At 33.4% G+C, this 20,724-nt stretch overlaps 1 protein-coding gene across 2 annotated transcripts in view; it reads right to left on the bottom strand.

The window, feature by feature from the left end:
• Positions 1-20,724, bottom strand: part of CSMD1 (CUB and Sushi multiple domains 1) — a 1,075,408-nt gene that overhangs the window by 265,097 nt on the left and 789,587 nt on the right. For both annotated transcript variants that reach the window (XM_054629077.2, XM_077174973.1), the window contains exons 11-12: positions 16,838-16,941; positions 11,261-11,373 (exon numbers count right to left, since the gene is read on the bottom strand). In XM_054629077.2, the coding sequence (XP_054485052.2) occupies positions 11,261-11,373; positions 16,838-16,941 (217 nt within the window). The remainder of the gene's footprint in view (positions 1-11,260; positions 11,374-16,837; positions 16,942-20,724) is intronic.

Genomic DNA, 20,724 nt, shown 5'->3' with positions numbered 1-20,724 from the left:
GACAATCCCAATAAATAGGTTGCACTCACTTTTCTTGAGCATATTGTGAGTTGAAATTAAGAATAGAATTAAGTGAATGAATGGAAATTAGGAAAAAAATAAAAATTGAATATTTTTTACATCTGATTCTTGCTAAAATCTGTTAAAAGTCATCCTCCTTCCTCTGCATATTAATTTTACAAAAAAAAAAAAACACAGGAGGAACCTCTGGCCATGGTTCCAAGCAGCTGATTAGATTTTGAACCAAACTTAATATGATAATATTTGGAAATACAGTCCAGCAAAGTTCAGTTGCAAGCTGAATAAACTTGAGAAATGATACTCACCAAAACTCATTCACCTTTTCTACAGCATGCTAATACAGTACAATAGAAAAATTAACAGATTAAAGCTTTTTTATCATGTTCTCTATAAAGGTGACTGTATAAAAACATTTTACTGTTTCAGAGGTCATATAGACATTAGAAAACTGAAAGTGGCAACAAATATTAAGACCCTGGAATTATCAAAGAGAGATAGATTGAAATGTGGTGATTACTGCAAATCATAGGAAATATCAAAAAAGGTTTGTATCGTCTAGCTTTTTTTCTTTTTGAAGCACTTAAACTCTTAGCTATGCAAGGAAGGCTATGCAAGTGCACACATGCTGATATCACGGTCTAGCATTGAAACAAAGTCAAATTTATTCACTACCTGAACGAAATGGTCCTAAATTTCTTTTCTTTCAAATGATTGGAAAAACACATCAACAGGCATGACTGGAGATATAGACTGGAAACAGTTAAATATGTATTTACAAGGACTCATGCTTCATTTATTTTTTATATTCCAACTGATACTGTGAGAGTATTTGCAAAACATTTGCTACTTTATTTTGCATCTACTTGTAATGATTTTGTTTGAAAGTAAATAGTGTTCTGCGTTGCGAAAGTTCCTTCAGCATCACGCTATTCTTTGGACACTGAAAGGAAAAATAAAGACCCTTTGAAAAGACACTAATGCCAAGCCTATGAGTGAATTGCAAAGGAAATGCTGTTTTAAAATCCTTCCAAGAAGGATGCATAATGTCCTACTGAAGAGAGGCCTGGCCATGGCTATGCTGGCCCAGAAAGGTCAGAGGAGAGGTGAAGGTACAAGGCAATAGCAAACTGTTTTTCACTGACAGTCAACTCATTGGATTCAGCTTCACCTGCACATATATCCCATTTAATGAAGTAAATTACTTTTTGCACTTAAAAACCTTCAATCTACAATCTTTTATAACTGATGTTCTGAGAACAACAAGACTCCATATTTCAGATGATCCATCTTCTAGTAAATGTTTTTAATTCTTTATGATTAGAATAAAATTGAGTTTTCAGAAGTGTTCATATGCAAACAGAGCTTGCAAACACACACAATGCTAAGATATTGTATCTTTTGGTAACTTAATTCAGCAATTCTCATGTATAATAAAGAGTCTGAGGGGCTTTTTTATATGCTGCCATATATGCAACAAAGAAATCAAATGCACAAAATGCACAAATGCACAATGAAATTTGTCCTTCATAATGTTTTAGATTAGGAAGTACTGTTTTTCTCAAATTTCACAACAACATAAAAATAAGCCATTATTTCAACTGAATAGAAAACCCCTTTAATCTCAATTGCTAATAAAATGAGAGAGCAATATAAAAAAGGCTGCTCTGAAGGATATGCTGACTTTGCAACAAGTGGAGGTGTTAGTATGTCACATCAATTTCAGTCAAAGTGTAAAATTTATGTCTGTTTATGAGCTCAATAGATAAATCATGCAGTGGTTGAAAGGACTTGGGAAAGATAAAAAGTACTGAAGAACTCTGAAGAAGAACATTTATTTCACTCTTTAGTGAAATAAATGTTCTTTTTAGAGGATCTCACTAAGAGACAACTGCGTGTCAGAATCAAAATCTTCAACTGTTAATATTTCCAAAGATCTTCCTTTAGTACCAACTACCAGTATGGTGTTTTCAATAATATTTGAGATTCAAATATAATTTTCCATTTGAAATCATGTGACTGAGTAATCAACAGTGACATTTAAGAAATTCAATAAATGAATTTCTATATACTATACCAACCATAATGAAGGCACAAATGATGCCGAAATTGTTTAATGACCCAAACCTGACTATCTTTTGTCTTTTCATGGTGTTAGTTACTAAAAGAAAACCATACCAATGAACACCAAAATCCTAAAAACTGCAATTTATTTTAGTAAGATGATAATAGGAATCTATCCCAGCTTAAAAAGATGGAAAAATTAATATGAACAAGAAATTCCAGGTCTTTCAAAAATCTCAATAACAGCTAAAATGAATCTACTATACAAAAAATATCATTATGTGGGTTGTGCTGAATTCCAGTACAGCATTCCTAAAACACCAGTTTTACTAAATAAATTTGCACCCTATACTACAAGTTAGCAGTGATGGAGATGGTCTACAGTGGACAGCAATCAGGACTCCAAGGATTTGCATGAAATCAGTGCAGGTGAAGATTTGCATGGAGAACACTGATGTCAAACACCAACACTCTGATGATAAAGCCCTGGGCAGGCACCTTTGTACCCTTGTACATCCTGGCCTGCCTATGAAGAGCACCTCTGATCCCCCTCCCCTAAAACCGAGGGGTGGCATCTCGGCCATGGAATGACCGTCCCACCGGGTCTGGCCACTCAAAGGAAACATGGAGAATCTCTCCTTCCTTGCTCCTGCTGGGCTTAAACACAACAACATGTACACAAACACACTTCTCCCTAACTAGGAAAAGAACACAATTAAGGCCATTAAAGCCACATGAAAAGACATGCAAAACTGTTGGAACACACATGATGGACTTTGGACCTGGTTAGCATAAGAGACTATCAAATCAGAATGCCTTGGCAAGAGCAAACAGAACTTTGAGGATTAAATCAAGAGTAAGCTGAAGATTAAATCAATACTTACCAGAAAACAAAATTACATCAAGCTCTGCAAGCAAGGGATATTGCAAAATGTATAAGTTTGTTGATGTAACGATTTACCCAATCATTGTAGGAAAACATTACTAGCCTTCCTAGAATACTATATAAGCATATGTAGTCCACAATAAAGTCAGATTCTGGCCACTTCTCAGTCTCCCTGTCTCTCTTATCATTGCTGATACAAAACTGCTCACTCAGGTGTGCCATTGTCCTCAGATCACTGTGATTTAATCCTCTCCAGTGGATTTGTATTCTTCTTTCAAAGAAGATTGAATTGTAGTTATGAAAGGTCAAAATGTCACTGAAGGAGAGCACTTACACAGGGATTTAAGGTAGATTATTCAGCTAAATCATCTACTTTAAATTTATTGTAACTTGTTCATTTTAACATTTATGAGCATCTGCTTGCAGATGTAAGGGACATTTTCAGAAAATAAAGGTAGCTCCTATTCGCAGGGTTTTATCACTGTTTTTCATCAAAAGAATATCAGCTTTTACAGCTGGGTTATCTTAAAAAACAGAACATGGTCTTTATATACAATAACAGTAAATATAAGATTAGGTGTATTATTTTAAAAGTTTATGCAAAATTTACTGAATTAATTTTGTGGTATAAAATGTATTCTAATACACATACAAAAAAAACACAATATGAAAAATTTTGGGTAAATTTTGAGGGGAGAGATTATACAGATTCTTTGAAATTATTCTAATATATGAAATACCCTTTATATATCTATAAATAAATATATATGTATTTTTAAAATGTCTACTATAAAGTTTTGATTGGAAGCAGGATTTTGTGTACAGTGTCTTAGGGTCATTTTATCTTTTTCTTCAGCTTATAATAAGAATATTCATTTACTATTTTTTTATAAAGTTACCCTGTGTTGTATCACAAAAAGAATGTAGTATGCTGACATCATGCACATACATGCACAGAAAATCCTGTGAGCCAAAGTCTGACTCAAATGTTTTTTTTTGTTCCATATAAATAATTGTTTTAGGAAAAATTGCAATAATATTGCATTTTGCTTTAGAGGGGAAAATTAAATATTTATCAAGCTTATTAAAACAAGTTTCTTTCAAGTTTATTGACTTCAAGTTGCTTTCTTTCAAGTTTATTGACTTCAGGGATAACATCACTTCTCACAGATCAATCAGAATGTTCTTTAAAAAAGCATCCATAGTAGCAATGCTAGGTTAATAATTGGACACAATGAACTTCAGGCTTCTTTTCAGCCTAAATGTTTCTACAACTCTTTTGATACAGACCAACTGACTGACAGTGTCAGTCATCATATCATTTAATAATTCTTTCATTACTATTTGAAAAAGGATGTTTACTTAAAGTCACACAGACATGAAAATAAAGCTTATACCCAGCGTCACTACTGGTGAGACAATATGAACATTTACTCATTTAAAATTAAGTGTTTGATTTTTGAAACCATAGAGTGAGTGTCATGCATCCAAAGGCTTCAAAATGATTGGGCAGTATAGTTCTCATGGTTTGAACCTTGTAGTAAAAAAGTACAGAAAACTGGCAGAAAAATAAAATGCTCTATAAGTATTCTTATTCAAAAGAAAAAAAACATAACATGCTATCCATTGCTGTTTAGTAATGATGCATCTTTCTGTCTGACCATTATTTACAGGAACTTTATAAATGAATGGAAGGTGCTTATGAATTCCAAACAATCTCAGTTGTACATATTAACAGGAAATTCTGATTATGTCACCACTTTATGAATTAAATAAGGCAAATTACTAAAAGAGAATTCTTTTGGCCTAAAGAGTGAAAGGACTGTGTTCTTAAGCAACATCAGTGGACAGCTAAGTTCATGGTGCATACACTGCAATGTTTTCTATATCAAAAAATTAGAGAAAGTTTTAACTGGTAAAACACCTATTTCTGTTTACCTAAAATTATTAAATTGTTGATCAAACATTCAAATTTAGCTGTATCTGCTAAGAAACAAAGACTGGGATTTATGTTTCAAACACTTAGATTAAACTGTTCAGTTCCAATTCTTGTTTGCTTTCAGTAGAAGGAAAAAAGTACAAAGAAAGACCTGTCAGAAGTAAAACAAGAAACAAAAAAGTCTCCAAAAGATCAGTTACCTATATTTATCGCTCAAATATATGATACAAGAATCCTATTCTATGCTAGTTTTATTTTTACAATTTGTTCCTAGTCTTTGAAAAAATCATCAAATGTTAATAATGCTTTTTAAAAGCCATGCTAAAACTTAGTTGAAAGTTTAAAGTCTGGGAATAACATTCATGTTAAGGTCAAACATAATGAACAATGAACATTGAATAAAAAAATATGAAACAATAAATCTATAAAAATATCTGATCTGTTTTCTACACAGAATGTGTTTAATTATTATCTGAAACTTCTTTCCAAACAAGTTTGACCAACAGAATGGTCTTCACTGGCTGAGTTAAAACATAAGAATTCTCTCTTATTCAGAGACACATTATTGTTTCAACGTTTAATAATTTATGAAGAGAAGCAAACAAAGGGTTTAAACTTAATCTGTTAAATCAATAGCTGAAAAGATATAAATACAGGTATGTGTCATCAGTCAGCTGCAGTCTGGAGGGGAAGGGAGGCAGCAGCTTTCCAGCTCCAGTCATGTCATATAACTAAGAAAGGACACACGTGCTGTATGTTGGCTGTACCTAATCAAATTGTAAATGCGGAAAGTTCCAAGAGTTTTAGGGTATTTTACTTTTTAAATTCTGAATTTTAAACAATGGACACATGAATAAAGATATTCCTTAATTCCTTTACCATGCATCTTCTTATGCAGCATATTGACAATGTCCATGATTGGCACAATAGGATGCATTGTATTAAAGGCTATAGCAAAAGAGGCTAATACATTGTTAAACAGCATAACTGAACAAATCAATGTCAATCTTTAAGCTGACTGAGATGAGTAACAGACACTGATTGTATTTCTATGGAGCACAGTTCAGCATAATGATATCAAGATCTGAAAAGTCCTCTAATAAAAATAGGACATAAGAAGCAGAGTTACACAATTAATATAAAAATTTAAAAGGAAAAATTATTAACAAATTTGTAATCAATCTAGCCATTCTTGTTTTTTTATTTTGTTAATGTAGGAGGGAGAATGAGTTATAGGGTGCTACATGCTTACTCCTATTTATTCTCTTCACTGAGCTTCTGTTTGGGATTGTTTAGTAAAGGATTGTGGCAGAGACAGAAATTTGGTCTTATCCACTACAGTCTGCTAATATATAAATATGCAAAACATTCAACAAGATAAAGCATATCACTATTATATTATGTTCCTTAGGCTCATGTGTATTTTCTAGATGAACAGTGTGTCCTCTCTGCCACCCAAAATATTATACAAAACTCATGCAAACATATTCCCACTATTAAAAATTTCTTTGAAACTGCTGCAGTAATTTTCAGTAACTAAGTGTGCCTCTTTTCACTCTATTAGTAACCTACTGGTGGTACTATTTATTTATTGAAAGAAAATTCAGGTATGATGTAAAGGAGAAATGCCTGTTCTAGGCTTATCTGAACAGTATACTCTAAAAAGGTCAGACAAAAACATAGGAAAGCTTCTGAAAATGATTGATAATACACTGTGGCAGAAATTAAGTGACTGACATTTGCCCATCCAAAAAAACTAACCTGCCCTTTGTATCACTACAAACTGTTCATTCAGTATTATGATGGAACTCTGACAGTTCTTCACAGAACCAAGTAGCTTTAATAAATAAAAATATTCACATGAAACATATTTATTGCCTGTACTCAAAAAAGACACATTTGAATAATGTTCTAAAGTATAATACATACAAACCTAATACAAGAATAAAACTTAATATATGTTAAATTTATGAAAGAAAGAAAAGGTTAAAGCAAAAGAAACTCAGAGTTTTCACTGAATTACTTATATCTGTTTACTTTCCAAGCATTACACTGTAAATAATAATTTCCCTGTGTACATGTCCAATCGTGAAAGTCTTAATTCCATTTATTTTTTCAGCACAGGTTTTATTAAACCTCTAAGCAGTAACAAAGTTTTATATCAAAATTGGTAGTGTAATAACATTTATAAGGTCGTTATTTTTTTGTAAAACACTGTACTGATTTAAGGTTTACTAATACTTTACATGGCTATATAAATTAATTGTATGCAAAAAGATAACTGACATTTATCTGACCAACTGAAATATGTTTTTGAAAGTATTTTTCTACTAGTCTCAAGTGGAAAGAAGAATCTTCTTCCAAACAATCACAATGAAGAGCTTACAAGCTTAACTGCTCAGTTGAACATCAATACAAATAAAGGTTGTAAGTCTGACATTTTCAGCTGCTTGCAGGAGCTGATATACTTCCTGACATCTCCAAGAATTGTTAATAACTTCAAATTACATAAAATGCTAGAATTATATCACTAAGTCACCAGATTTATTTTATAACACTGTTATGAACTAAAGGATTGGCTAGTGAAATAACTTAATTGCTTACCATGTAAAGTCAGGAATAAAAAATAAATTCTAAACTGGTTATAAAACAGATGTTATACTTGTTGTCATAAAATCTGGAAGTCAAAAGATTAAATATTTTTATCAGAATTACAGGTTCACAGGGTTGAATGGGAGAAACATCTCAAGCATAATAAAGTCATAAAATATTCCCACCTAAAACTTCAAGCTGTCATGTGCTTTCATGTCAGTATGGTACAGCCAATAGGACCACAAGCATGGAAGCAGCCTAATGATCAGTGGGCTGCACGATCCACCTTGGATCCTGACAGCCATAGAGCACCTTTATATAGATGTGGCACACCCATAAAATGAGTGGAATAAGCCAAACTCCGGCACATATTCATCTTATCAGTCCTTTTTGTGGCTGCTACTGCAAACTAACACCACTGTTTTATACTGCTACAAGGCCTGCTGTCACAGTAACATGCTGCATTATCCTGACCTTAATCCCATAGGCAAATTGTAAATAGGATTTTACATTTTAAATTTAGTATTCATACATAAAATCTGTTATGCATATCAGTTCATTTACAAGCATCATTTCATGCTGTTTTTAGGTGAACATGCTAATAATGTAAGATAGATTAACTGCATCACTAATATCCTTTCTTAATAATTAAAGTGAGACGAAGTTCAGTTAATGTAAGAATTTTCTATATATACTATGACATTATTTAAGTAGTAATATAAAAAAAAAAAATAGATACAAAGTCAAGATTCAGTACTAAGCTGTAAAATATATCCCAAGAATGTGAGAAATCATGTTTCAATACTGAGCAAAACTCACAACTTTTTGGGAAAAAAGATTCAAATAAGGATGTCCTTTACTTTGTGTCTACAGAACATGTATAAGGCATCAAAGACTGCAGTTTGCCTTTTTTTTAGCTAACTGCAATCACAAAGATAGTGTCCTTGAGGTTACATGTCACAATCTATTAACTTTCTCACAATTAAAATGAGATTCTATTTTTAGACAGGTTCTTTTGACTGCTAAACAAGGGGAAGGACATTATTTAGGCATGTTGTGACAGGATAAAAGTTTAAACTTTATACTTAGCCTAAAGCAGGAAATGTATTGAGAGTGCAGATGGTTAAAAGTTTCATCAACAATAAAAGATGAGAAGAATCTAATAAAACTAATGAGACCATTGAAATGAAAAAGAGAAAAACATCTATAATTCACCTTCATCTTAAAACATTTCCTATATTTTTGAACTTGTAAATATTTCACACTTTAGAATTCTGATATTGACTTGCAAAACTAAAAAAACGCAGAATAACCCATAACTGGTTGGAAAACAAGACTGAAAGCCAAAATCCAACTGCCAAATGATAACAATATACTTCATCAAAGAGATGCTATTGCTACTGCAAAATGCACATTATATACTTCAGGTGTTTGCAGAAAGTCCCCAGAAGTAAGAGGTTGAACTCCATAAATAAAATAACATCATTAGACAAATACAGAAATTACAACAGATTAATTTACATTAGAAGTACCAGAAGGAAATTATAGCAGAAAAAAATATATCATCTGACATATAAAATTTAAAATTTTGAACTTTTTCATAGGGTTATGAGAAGGTCCATAATTTTGAGGAATTTATGAAGGTTTGAGGAAACAGTGTAAATTTCAGATACATAACTTTTGCCAACACTCTCTCCATTTTATAATTACTATTTCCACTGAATATATTTCACAAATGAAAATTTTAAAGACAACATATTTTCTAAATAAACACAAACCCTAGAAATTACTTGAGTACAGAAGATAAAATCAGAAAGGACAAGAAGGGGTAAGATAAAGAGTAATTAGATAAAGAGTATGTGATTGTGCTCATGCAATAAAACATACTTGAGCTGTGTAACTATACAGGCTTAATGCATGGCACAATATCTTAAGATTCCTTAATGTCTTAGCCATAGAACGGCTACAAGCTTGCACCTGGTTTTTCATTCACAGTTCTTGTACATCACACTTGAGCAATTATGACAGTGTTTCAAAAGCCTCTGTAATTGTCCTTGTTCTCATATGGTTATTCTCATGGCCATGGACTTGCAAATCTCAGTAGTGTTGTTATGGAGGATTCTCATGGGAAGTGATTGCCACCCTCACAAGAATCACACCTTCTTTCTCCTCAGTTTTCCTTATTTTGTTGATTTCAGTTCACATTAAAGAAAACCAAAACATGGTGCATAAAAGAAGTAGATAATAATAATTAAAACACTCAAATATTATCCAACAATATGTGCTCACAGAAATTTAAACTATGAATGTAAAACAGTTGATCTGATTATCATGCTCCAATCAGTACCATGAGTGGGAATAACAAATAGTGAGCTTGAGTGAGTCCCAAAGAAAGACAGTTTTTTTAGGGAAAAATAATGGTGGCAGTATAACCCAAATCACTGCTATCATCACCACCTGCCTCAAAGGAGAGATCACTAGTAGAAAACTATTGGTGTGGAGAAGTACCACCATGTTTCCTGGCTGACCACAGGGGAATATTTCCCCTTCCTGTTCCTTTCAACATTCAGAATATGTCACAGCCACAGACCCTACTTCTAAAAACCTGCTCAGGCAAGCCTTAATGTTCTTAGTGCAATAAATGTATTGCTTTCTAATCTTGAGGTTAACATCTCCATAACTTTCCATTCTTTATTTTGCCTGTTTTGGTATTGAAACAGTAAGGTAACTAGAAATGAAGTGAAACACTTAGAGTACTTCAGTTTATGGACAATGTTTAAGGAGCACTCCCACTCTTCTAATTCATTATTTTCAGTTTCTGAACTGTGAAAATCTCTCAGTATTTTGCGGCATCTTTTGTACAAAACTAATTTTGACAAGATTGTTATCAAATAATTTTCATCATATGTGCCCATAAGGTACTATTGAAAATAGTATCAAGTGTTTTCCCTTATCCTTAAGGTGAACTAATTAACATGGAAATTAACAGAAAATGATACCAGATGTTAATAAGAAAGAGCTCTTTTTAGCTGCAGGTCTATACAACCTATTGAAAAGGGAAAAATTCAATACATGAATGCATAATAAGAGATATCAGCAGGTATTTTTTAATACAATTAATCAAGTTCAGAAGGTACTGAATTTCACACCATCAAAAAAAAAAAACCAAAAAACTAACAACCCAAGATATTTATATTGCAAAGATTCTCATTTCTTTGAGACAGAAGCAACACAAATGAGGCTAGGGTAACTTAGATAATTTCTTTAGTTAAATTTCCACAATTCTATATAACTTCCTAATTTCCACAATAATATACAATATATCTGTTCCATTATTTTCATTAAAGACTAATTTTGACTGAGGTCTGTGAAGATTCTTAGTGAGGCATGAAAATAAGTTTCATAAAAACTAAGACCACAAAAAGTCTTAGAATATTAACAATATTTTCCAAATAGTATCCAATGTAAAATGGGTTAGCAGAATATAAAATTTAGGACCTTTCAAATATATTAGAAATTTGTAGCTCCTACTGACCTCCCAGCAAAAAGTATTAGAACAGTAAATTTCATTTTTACTTGCAAATATTTTTAGTTATTTGTAGATATTTGAAAATTCATGTCATTTTCTATTAATTGACAATAGAGACAGCATAAAACCTATTCAGTTTGTGAAAGGACTAAATGCCTATTTGAAATTAATTTGTTGGGATATAACGAAGTAAGCTACAACATAAGTTTAAAATAGTTAACTTAGCTCATACCTTGATAAACAGCTTTGAATCCTGGTGAGCCAATGCTGTCATCAGATTGTAAATGAAGCCACATCTGGTTGCTCATGCTCACAATTAGATCAGGAACACTAGATCCAGTGAGTCTGTATGTAGGATAAATGGCAAAGTCATTTGTAGATGCATAAATTACTAGTACTACTACTATCACCACCACTAGCACAAAACCCTGGGTTTTAAGCTATTCACATCCTCTTCTAATCACTTGTTTTTCTGATAAAATGAACTATTCTATATGAAATAGAACAATGCAAAGTAATAGAAAATAATATTTTGAATGACTGCATTCTACAATAATTAAACACTTCTAATAAAGCTGTTCCTACCTAAAGTTTCCATTAAGTAATTAACTTGTGAGAGATGAGAGTGACTGAATGAATTAGTTTTCACCTGTTTGGGTCAGTATTCTGCCATGCTTTTTAAAAGTGAAGAAAATTGCTTTACATGCCTTACAGCCTGTGTGTCCAGAACATACTACCATCACATTTATTCCATTCAAATAACTCAGAGTGACCTCTCAAATTACAGGGAAACTGCTCTTTCTCTCACAGTAATGTGTGATAAGTCTGTATAGATAAATACAGTGCAGTATACAACACATATGAGGCAAACTGGTGAATCCCATCATAAAACTTAAGCACTTGTCAGTAGTGTCACTTATACATCTACAATTCTGATACCAGAATAATTGTCTGTCAAAAAGAATCATTAGGAAAGATTGCTTCTTAACAGTGAAAAACAAGTGCATAATGAGGTTCTAATCCTGAACAACCATTCAGATCTAGGTAATAGGCATACAATTTTACAAAAAGCAGTGGGAAAGTCACACATAAAAAGTGGCAGTAGACTCTCACTAACTAAACTTTTACTAGATACAAACCAGAAAATTCTCTTTCTTCCAGCCCTCAGTCTTGATCATGCAAAACAAATGGCATCAGTAAAACTGATGATGTGCCAAACCAAGATAAGATGTTCTAGAAGCAGAATTTCTCAAGAAAACAGTGTATGGATTATTTCAAAAACATATTATTTAAATATAGTAAACCAGATGTTAATACTGTTAAAATCTAAATGCAAAGACATAATAAAAGCAGAGGCTGAGCAGAAACAAGGTGAGAACAGAGGAAGCATGAGAAAAGTTATTGGAATTCTCTGTGTCTTCAATCAAGGTTATGAAAAAGTGACCATATCCCATATCTGCATTAATTTGGGTTCTCACTCAGATATATTGAAAATAAAATTTAAAACCACAATCCCCATATGAGAAGAATGGGCTTACTCATTACTACTGAACATAGCACCTGGAACTGCCAATAAAATGGCTGAGTTTGCTCTAATATGATCTAGAAGATTTCTGGTTATGACCTTAGTAAGTATTTGATTATTTTGATACTATAGGTGCAGAAAAGGAAAGGAAAAAAATCCATTATAACTCAGCATATGCAAACACACAAACAGTGCTTAGCTTGGATAAGTAAGGAAATCAGGAAACAATGATAAATAGCTAGGTTGTTCAGTTTGACCTGTGTAAGAATGAAAATAAAGCAGCTGCTTTGTCTGAAAACTGAGCTGATTACTAAATTAATTGGGAGCTGTACAGCTTCAAAGTGATGCTAGGTATAGTCAGAATACCTAACATTCTCTTCCTGATAAAATAATGAATGTTGATAAAGTTGGGACATTCATTTAAATTGATAATATAACCAGCTTAGGAAAGGAAAATACCCCACCAGACAGTGAGTAACAAACAAAAGTAGTATAGGAGACACTTGCAGAAATACATATACAAAGAAAAAAAACCACAAAGATGGCATATACATTGAAGGACAACTGGAAACTTGCGACTTTTTTGCAAAAATTTCTCAGTGGCTATTTAGATGTGTAAACCTATTGCAGGACAACTAACAACTGTTTAAATGGCTCTCTTTATGCTTGGTAATGTGATTAATGTATGAGACCTACACTGATAATTTCTGAACACAGATAAGATGAACCCGAAAATTCTAAGTTTTTATGAGTAGGATGGAATACTTGCAATTAATATAAATGTCTCTACAGAATGCAAGCAAAAAAAAAGGAAGAAAGAAAAAGAAAAAGAAAAAGAAAAAGAAAAAGAAAAAGAAAAAGAAAAAGAAAAAGAAAAAGAAAAAGAAAAAGAAAAAGAAAAAGAGAAAAAAGAAAAAAGAAAAGCCACAACTGAAAAAGGTAAACTCATCAAATAGGAAGAACCTCCTTCCTTCAAAATGTCAGTGGTCTATCCATAGATGATAGATATGAACCAAACAAAATACAATCGCTCCCTCAGATTCACATCTTGGTGTATAGGAAGAGGGCCAAAACTTTTGGAAGGGAAGGAAGTGGGAGAAAACAATTTCCCTCCCCCCCCCCCCCCCCCAACAAAAAAAAATAAAAAAGAAGCCAAAAGCAGAAATCAATAAAATGGAGAGTTATTTCTGATGGTGGTAATTTCTGTCTGTTTTTTTGTTTTGTTTTGTTTGCTGGTTTAGTTTGGGTTTTGTTGTTTCTGTTTGGTTTTATTCCTTGAGAATGCCTCCATAGATACAACTACATCCTTCAGCTAGGATAGAAGATAAAGCAGATCAAATCTTTAGGGAATGCAGATCTGTCTATCAACACATGCTGTAACTGAATCCAAGTTTTTCCCAGTCTGTAATCATCTCAAGAACAGACCATCTGCAACTAAATCAGAAAATCTACAAAGTTTTAGAATCAAATGCATGGGATTCTACAGTGATATTCTGCATAATTTCTGCAGAAATTCAGGCATTTTGTCTGCCAACAGAAGCTTGAAGACTGTAAGAAAAGCTGTATTATTTCTTTAAGATGCCCTGAGAAATTTAGAAATTAAATCTAGCTAGAAAAGTCTTCACTCTAAGCTCCTTCATTCTCCTGGGATGAATAAGAAACTGCAAGGTGCTGCTGAAAGCTCATTAAATATAACAGATGTTATTACAACCAACTAATAAAAAATTTTGATAAGAAAATCACTCTGACATTTAGGTATGAACTTTCTTATGATAATATATCTACAAGTGGACCTAGTGTTTTATGAGAGATGTTACTTTACATTTACAGAAGACCCTTCTGAACAGCAAGTGAAATGGCACATATCTGTGGTGCTGTTTAAGTATAACATATTTCATAATACATGATACAATCCAGTGTTTAATAACTTCAAGAACATTGTCTCAATAGAAATTCAGATTCATTATTAATTATCATGAGACTTGTCCCTGGGCCTTCCTGTATTCGAGTGTATTTCAGTTATTAATAATTTCATTTCTCAAATGATTTTCAGTGTAATGCTAATTTTACTACCCAAAAGGCAGCTAAATTTATTTGCATAGATTTCACTTTCATCAAACATACAATTTACAATAAAGATAGTAGGACCAACACTGTACCATTATCCTACAGGATGGGCTGTAGACTAATATGGATAAAACAGTTGCTATTTTAGTCAAAAAAATATATTAAAGAAATGGTTAGAATTAAAGTGTGTCTCTAGTGGGACCATTGTACTAGTTCTAGAAATGCCAGTGATGGATTTAGAAGTGGATGTCTGCTACAGAATTTTTAGAATGTTATTAAAGTTAAAAAAAGTTATAGGAGGTGATGTTATTATGGAGTCCTGCTTATTAAATAGCAATTAATATGAGAAAATAATATTTTTAATTTCTATTTTTATTTTTTGCATAGTCATGGAAAATAGATGTGAACTAGGTAGTCACAGGCTAAATGGCTTCAAATGGAAAGGTAAAAAAAAAGAAAATTGACACCTAGTTTTAATTTTGACATAATTTTAGCAAGTTTTGACATATGAAGTATGCACAGTGTAGAAAACAACTAACAGTTTAGGATAGCAAATTTCCTACTTAAATACTTGACTCTTAAGGAGTTTTGCACTCTCTATGAGCAAAAATGTATCCCAATTCAAAAAAGAAAAAAAATGCAAACCCTTTTGTCATAGTTACAAGTAATTAGATCAACCTCACCAGAAGGGCTGTTGCATTATACAACTGGTCTGCAAAATACAAGAAAAAATAAACTTAGGCATGGAAACGCATTACGCATTCCCAGTTCATGTTTTTCTTGTTAGTATAATGTGCAAGCCTTCGAAACAGGGAGTTTCCTTGTCTGCTTTTTTTTTTTTCTTTTTTCCTTTTTCAGATACTCAGAATATAGAATTCAATTTACTCAGTAGCAGATACTTGGTATTGCAAACCAAGAAAAACAAGCATTGAGCAAATAATTCAATAATTCTTCATCATACTTTTCAGCCAAATTAAACTAGGAGTTTTCTAAGAACTTTGATAAGACAGTTGAGATATTAACAATTAATATATCTCTATATTCATAAGCCAATACATATAATGGAAATATTGTCCTCAGATCTCTCCCTACAAAAGCATTCTAGTTTATTTAAAATAAAATGTGTGGGTGTTAAGAGCACTCATTTGCTATAACTAAGTAAAGGAATATTATTTTATTATTTTATTATATTATTATATATTTTATTATATTATTATTATATTTTATTATATTATTTTATTATTTTATTATTTTATTATATATATTATTTTAATGAATTAAAACACTCTCAAAATATAAAACTACATTGGATTTTTTTTATCAAATGTGTTCAATATTGTCTTTATCCAACAGATTTTTATCTGTTGGATAAAGACAGTAATGTTATTATGGCATAATTGCTGCTAATTTCTCTTATTTAGTCATTGATAATTTATCAAATTTGTAAATTTGGTCTGTGTTTGGTGACCAGGATTCACATGATAGCTTAACCCTCTAAAAGTGGCAGCCAAAATATCTTGTTAACCACAAGATCTCATTATGCAGTAAGAAAAAAATAGCATATGCAACAAAAATGAGATGGTTAAGGTAGATGAGATGAATTAATCTGTACAAGTTTCTATTATTTCCATTAGTCCAGACACTACTGAAGAGCTGTAAATTAAGAGTAGCTATCTAGTCTGGAATTTTCCTTCAAATTTATCTAAATTCCTACACCATCAATATGTTACATTATATTATATTATTCCACAAAGCATGTTTAAATTTACTGAAAAGTGGACTATGTCCTTTCATTAAAACTTTATATACAAATCCAATTTTGAATATTGAAATTTTAAATCAATCAATGCCTTTTTTTTTACACAAATTGTATCTTCTGTTCACTGAAATCCAAACCTTTTATAATTCCCTAAATTGCTTGTGAATACAAATACAGTCATAAAGGTAGCTGTTTTTTAAAGGAAGCATTATTTTTTATTTTAAAAAATTCAAGTTGCAGTTTTTAGTCTCTAATGTTAAAGCCTATAAAGATGCTACTAATTATTTGGAGCGAACTTTGTAATGAAAAATCTTCGTTGATGGTACCTGAATTTTAAGCTTACATTAATTATCAAGTTCCATACATTAAAATTGCAAATTTAAGTAGATATATCCTGGCCTGGAAGAAACAACATGACAGCAAATTTCCAAGAAAAATTTTTGAAGTTGTATACTTACACATACAACACTGTTCTGGTGTCACCAACTTTCCCAGCATCTCCAACAGTAAGAGTATCATAGCCTCTTTCCAGTTCAAACTCTTCAAAAGCAAGCTTTATGACCTATTAAAATTAAATAACTCAGTTACTTCAAACATTCCCACATGTTATCTAACCTGTTCCAATTACTGAATTATTTGCCTACTATAAATCAAATAATGACGCAATCATTATTTGTGAAATATACCTAGAAAGACCATAAGTGCAGAAAATTCTGTATTTTCTCATACTTAGGAGCAAGTCACTGCCATAATGCTTCAGAAGTATCACATACTAAGATACAAAGATGCCAGACACCACTAACTGATGATAATTGTTCATTATTGAAGTAAGAAATCTATTTTCTTTTTCTAACTCTCTATATATTGTATGTGTATATATTTTTAACTATATAAAAATTGTAGAGCTAGTATTGGAAGTATATTAAAACATTCTTATCTCTTGGATTATACAATAACAAGGTAGAACATATGAACTACCAATTCATAAAAAGATGGAGGAGGCTGGTTCACAGAAATTCAAAAGCATGAATTTCCTTGCATAAATTACTAACATTAAACTGTGATTCCACATAATGTCTAGTCATGAATTGCCAAGAAAATTAAAAATGTACCTCTCAGAGTTCTTTGAAAAGTTATTTACAAAACTTTAATTTTTTAAGGTAAAATAAAGTACGAAAATGGACTTAGTTTCTATAAAAGAACAATTCTAAGACAAGCAATTTTAGAGTTCAGTATTGGCAAGTAGTTGCAGCTTATACACATATATAGCTTATACACATATATCAGGACATTGCACCTTTTTGTAATTTGATACAAAAGGTTTCTGCAAACAACTTGACACGATAGTGCAGTCAGTGATTTTCCACAAAATTATTCATTTTATCTTTATAATAACTTTTAGAGATATTCCCGAATAAGCTCTCAGACAGCATCAGCCATTGCATGTGATGCAGTTAATTTTTCTTCTGTTTTGTGGTTAGAAACAACATTTGGGTCAGATTTGAGTTTTCAGCACAAGATTTATTATGCTCCTTTTTTGGAAGAAACACATAGAAAAACTACGCTTTCCATCCACTTAAACGTATTGCTATGTGATCATCAAGGCAGAATGCATCTCAATCAAATTTTAGCCCTCTAAAAAAGCATCATCCAAGCTAAGCTAGTTGTTTAAACTTTCTCAGTATTAAAAAAGAAAGCCAGGCCACCTCATTTCTGTGTTGGAATTGGAAGTCTAGTACAATGAACTGTAGAGAGGAACTTACACCACTAGATTAGGTGATGTTTATATTGAACTATGTTGCTTTTGTTTGTAACCCAAAAAATAGCCTACAGGCAAAGAAAATCCACAGCATTTCCCTCATCAACTAGGGGGGTCATCTAAAAGGAGATCAGCTTGAATCTGCCTTTCCTAAAGCCCTGCTAGCGGGGTCTCATGCCTTGGTTGTCCATTGTTACAATAATCACATGATTTTCAGGCAATATGCTTCAGATAAACCAACATACATTTTCATCTTCTGATGTACCTTCTAGTATTCCTAGATGATATCAGGGATTAACATGCGAAATTTCATTATTAAATCAAGACTAATAAAGTCAAAATGAAGCAAAAATTATTCTACAAAAAGAGAGTTATTCCTGGCAAAAAAAAAAAAAAAAAACTGCAAGACTTTTAATGCAATTATTATTTCATATGGAGGAAAAAACCTAATAGAATATTCCATGAAAATATAAGGTAATGTATTATTTAAATAACACATTTGGTTTGACTCCAAATAATACATTTGGTTAGACTCACAAATTCTTTTATACAACAATTTAAAAACAAATATGAATGTTCACCTCTTTAATACTAAAATAAGTTAGAAAAAAAGTAATTGGATATAAACCATAAATGAAAGTTTTAAGCTTCTGGCTAAGCATATAGGAAATGTGACAAGAAACATTCCTTTATGGGAGATACATTGTGAAGACATATTACACACTATTAAACAAAACCTTGTTATCTCCATTTCCATGATAATTGTTATTCTATGCTAACACAAAATCTTTTGGAAAGACCTTCAAATGGTTGAGGGCTAAGAGGACTAACTTGAATTCCTTCAATCTGACTCATAGAAACTAAATTTTAATGCGTAAACAGTAAGCACCCAGTCTAATCATTGCTCTTTTCACAGCTGGTGGACAGAAAATGGCACTTTTCTCTCATAACATTTCCTGAGTTGGAAAGGACCCACGAGGATCATTGAGTACAGTTCCCGGCCCTGTACAAGACAGGCCCAAGAGTCACACCATGTGCCTGAGGCTTGGTGTTGTGACCACTTCCCCGCAGAGCCTGTTCCATTGCCCAGCCACGCTCTGGGTGAAGAACCTTTTACTGATATCCAACCTAAACCTCCTCTGACACAGCTTCAGGCCATTCCCTCAGGTCCTGTCAGTGGTGACCACAGAGAGAAGAAATCAGTGTCTGCCCCTCCTTCTCCCCTCACAAGGAGTTGTAACTGCAGTGAGGTCTCCCCTCAGTCTCCTCCAGGCTGAACAGACCAAGTCACCTCAGCTGCTCCTCATACAGCTTCCCCTCAAGGCCCTTCACCATCTTTGCTGCCCTCCTCTGAATGCTCTCAAAGTTTAATGTCCTTTTAATAATGCAGTGTCCAAAATTCCCCCCAGCACTCGAGGTGAGGCCACCCCAGTGCAGAGCAGAGAGGAACAATCCCCTCTTTAGTCCGGCTGGCGATGCTGGGCCTGTTGCCCCCAGGACAGGGTTGGCCCTCCTGGCTGCCAGCGCATTGCTCACTTATATTCAGCTTGCTATTGGCCTGTATCAGGAATAGTGTGGCCAGCAGGAGCAGGGAGGTCATTGTTACCCTGTACTCTGCACTGGTGAGGCCACACCTTGAGTGCTGTGTCCAGTTCTGGCCCCTCAGTTTGGGAAGGACGTTGAGACACCTGAGTGCATCCAGGCAACAAGGCTGGTGAGGGGCTTGGAACACAAGCCCTGTGAGGAATGACTGAGGGAGCCGGGGTTTTTCAGCCTGGAGAAGAGGAGACTCAGGTGTGACCTTATCATTCACTACAACTTCCTGAAAGTTGCTCCTGTAGTCAGCTGGGGGTTGGTCTCTTTCTCCAGGCAGCAACTGAAAGGAGAGGACACAGTCTCAAGCTGTGTCAGGGGAAATATAGTTTGGATATTAGGAAGAAGTTTCCACAGAAAGTGTGATAAAATATTGGAATGGCCTGCCTGGGGAGGTGGTGGAGTCACCATCCCTGGATGTGATCAAAAAAAGACTAGGTATGGCACTTGGTGCTATGGTTTAGTTAAGGTGTTTAGGGCATGGGTTGGACTTGATGATCTTGAAGGTCTCTTCCAAACTAGTCATTCTGTGGTTCTGTGATTCTGTGACCAGGTCCCCCAGGTCCATTTCCAGAGTTCTGATTCCAGTTTCTAATCTATACATACAATCAGGATTGCTCCATCCCAGGTGTAGGATCCAGCACTTGGCTTTCCTATGGCAAGGTGAACTTTCTATGGCTGGTGATTGTCCAGTACTCTAATTTATTGAGGTCTGTCTGCAGGGCCCCCCTGCCTTTGAGGGAGTCAACAGCTCCTCCCAGTTTTGTATCATCTGCTAACCTACTCAGTATTCCTTCCAGTCCTGCATCCCACCCATTTATGACAAAGTGCGAGAGAACTGGGCTGAGGATGGAGCCCTGTGGAACATCACTAGTGACAAGTCCCCAGTCTGGTGTCATCCCAGTCACTGTCACTCTTTGTGTCCAAATCATGAGCCAGTTGATCACCCATCACCCATCACATGATGTGTTTATGCAGCTGAGTTCTGGAAGG

Source organism: Agelaius phoeniceus, chromosome 3 (genome assembly GCF_051311805.1).
Source record: "Agelaius phoeniceus isolate bAgePho1 chromosome 3, bAgePho1.hap1, whole genome shotgun sequence".
Lineage (NCBI taxonomy): Eukaryota > Metazoa > Chordata > Aves > Passeriformes > Icteridae > Agelaius > Agelaius phoeniceus.
Note: the sequence above shows the minus strand (reverse complement) of the source record. Positions and strands in the feature narration are given on the sequence as shown.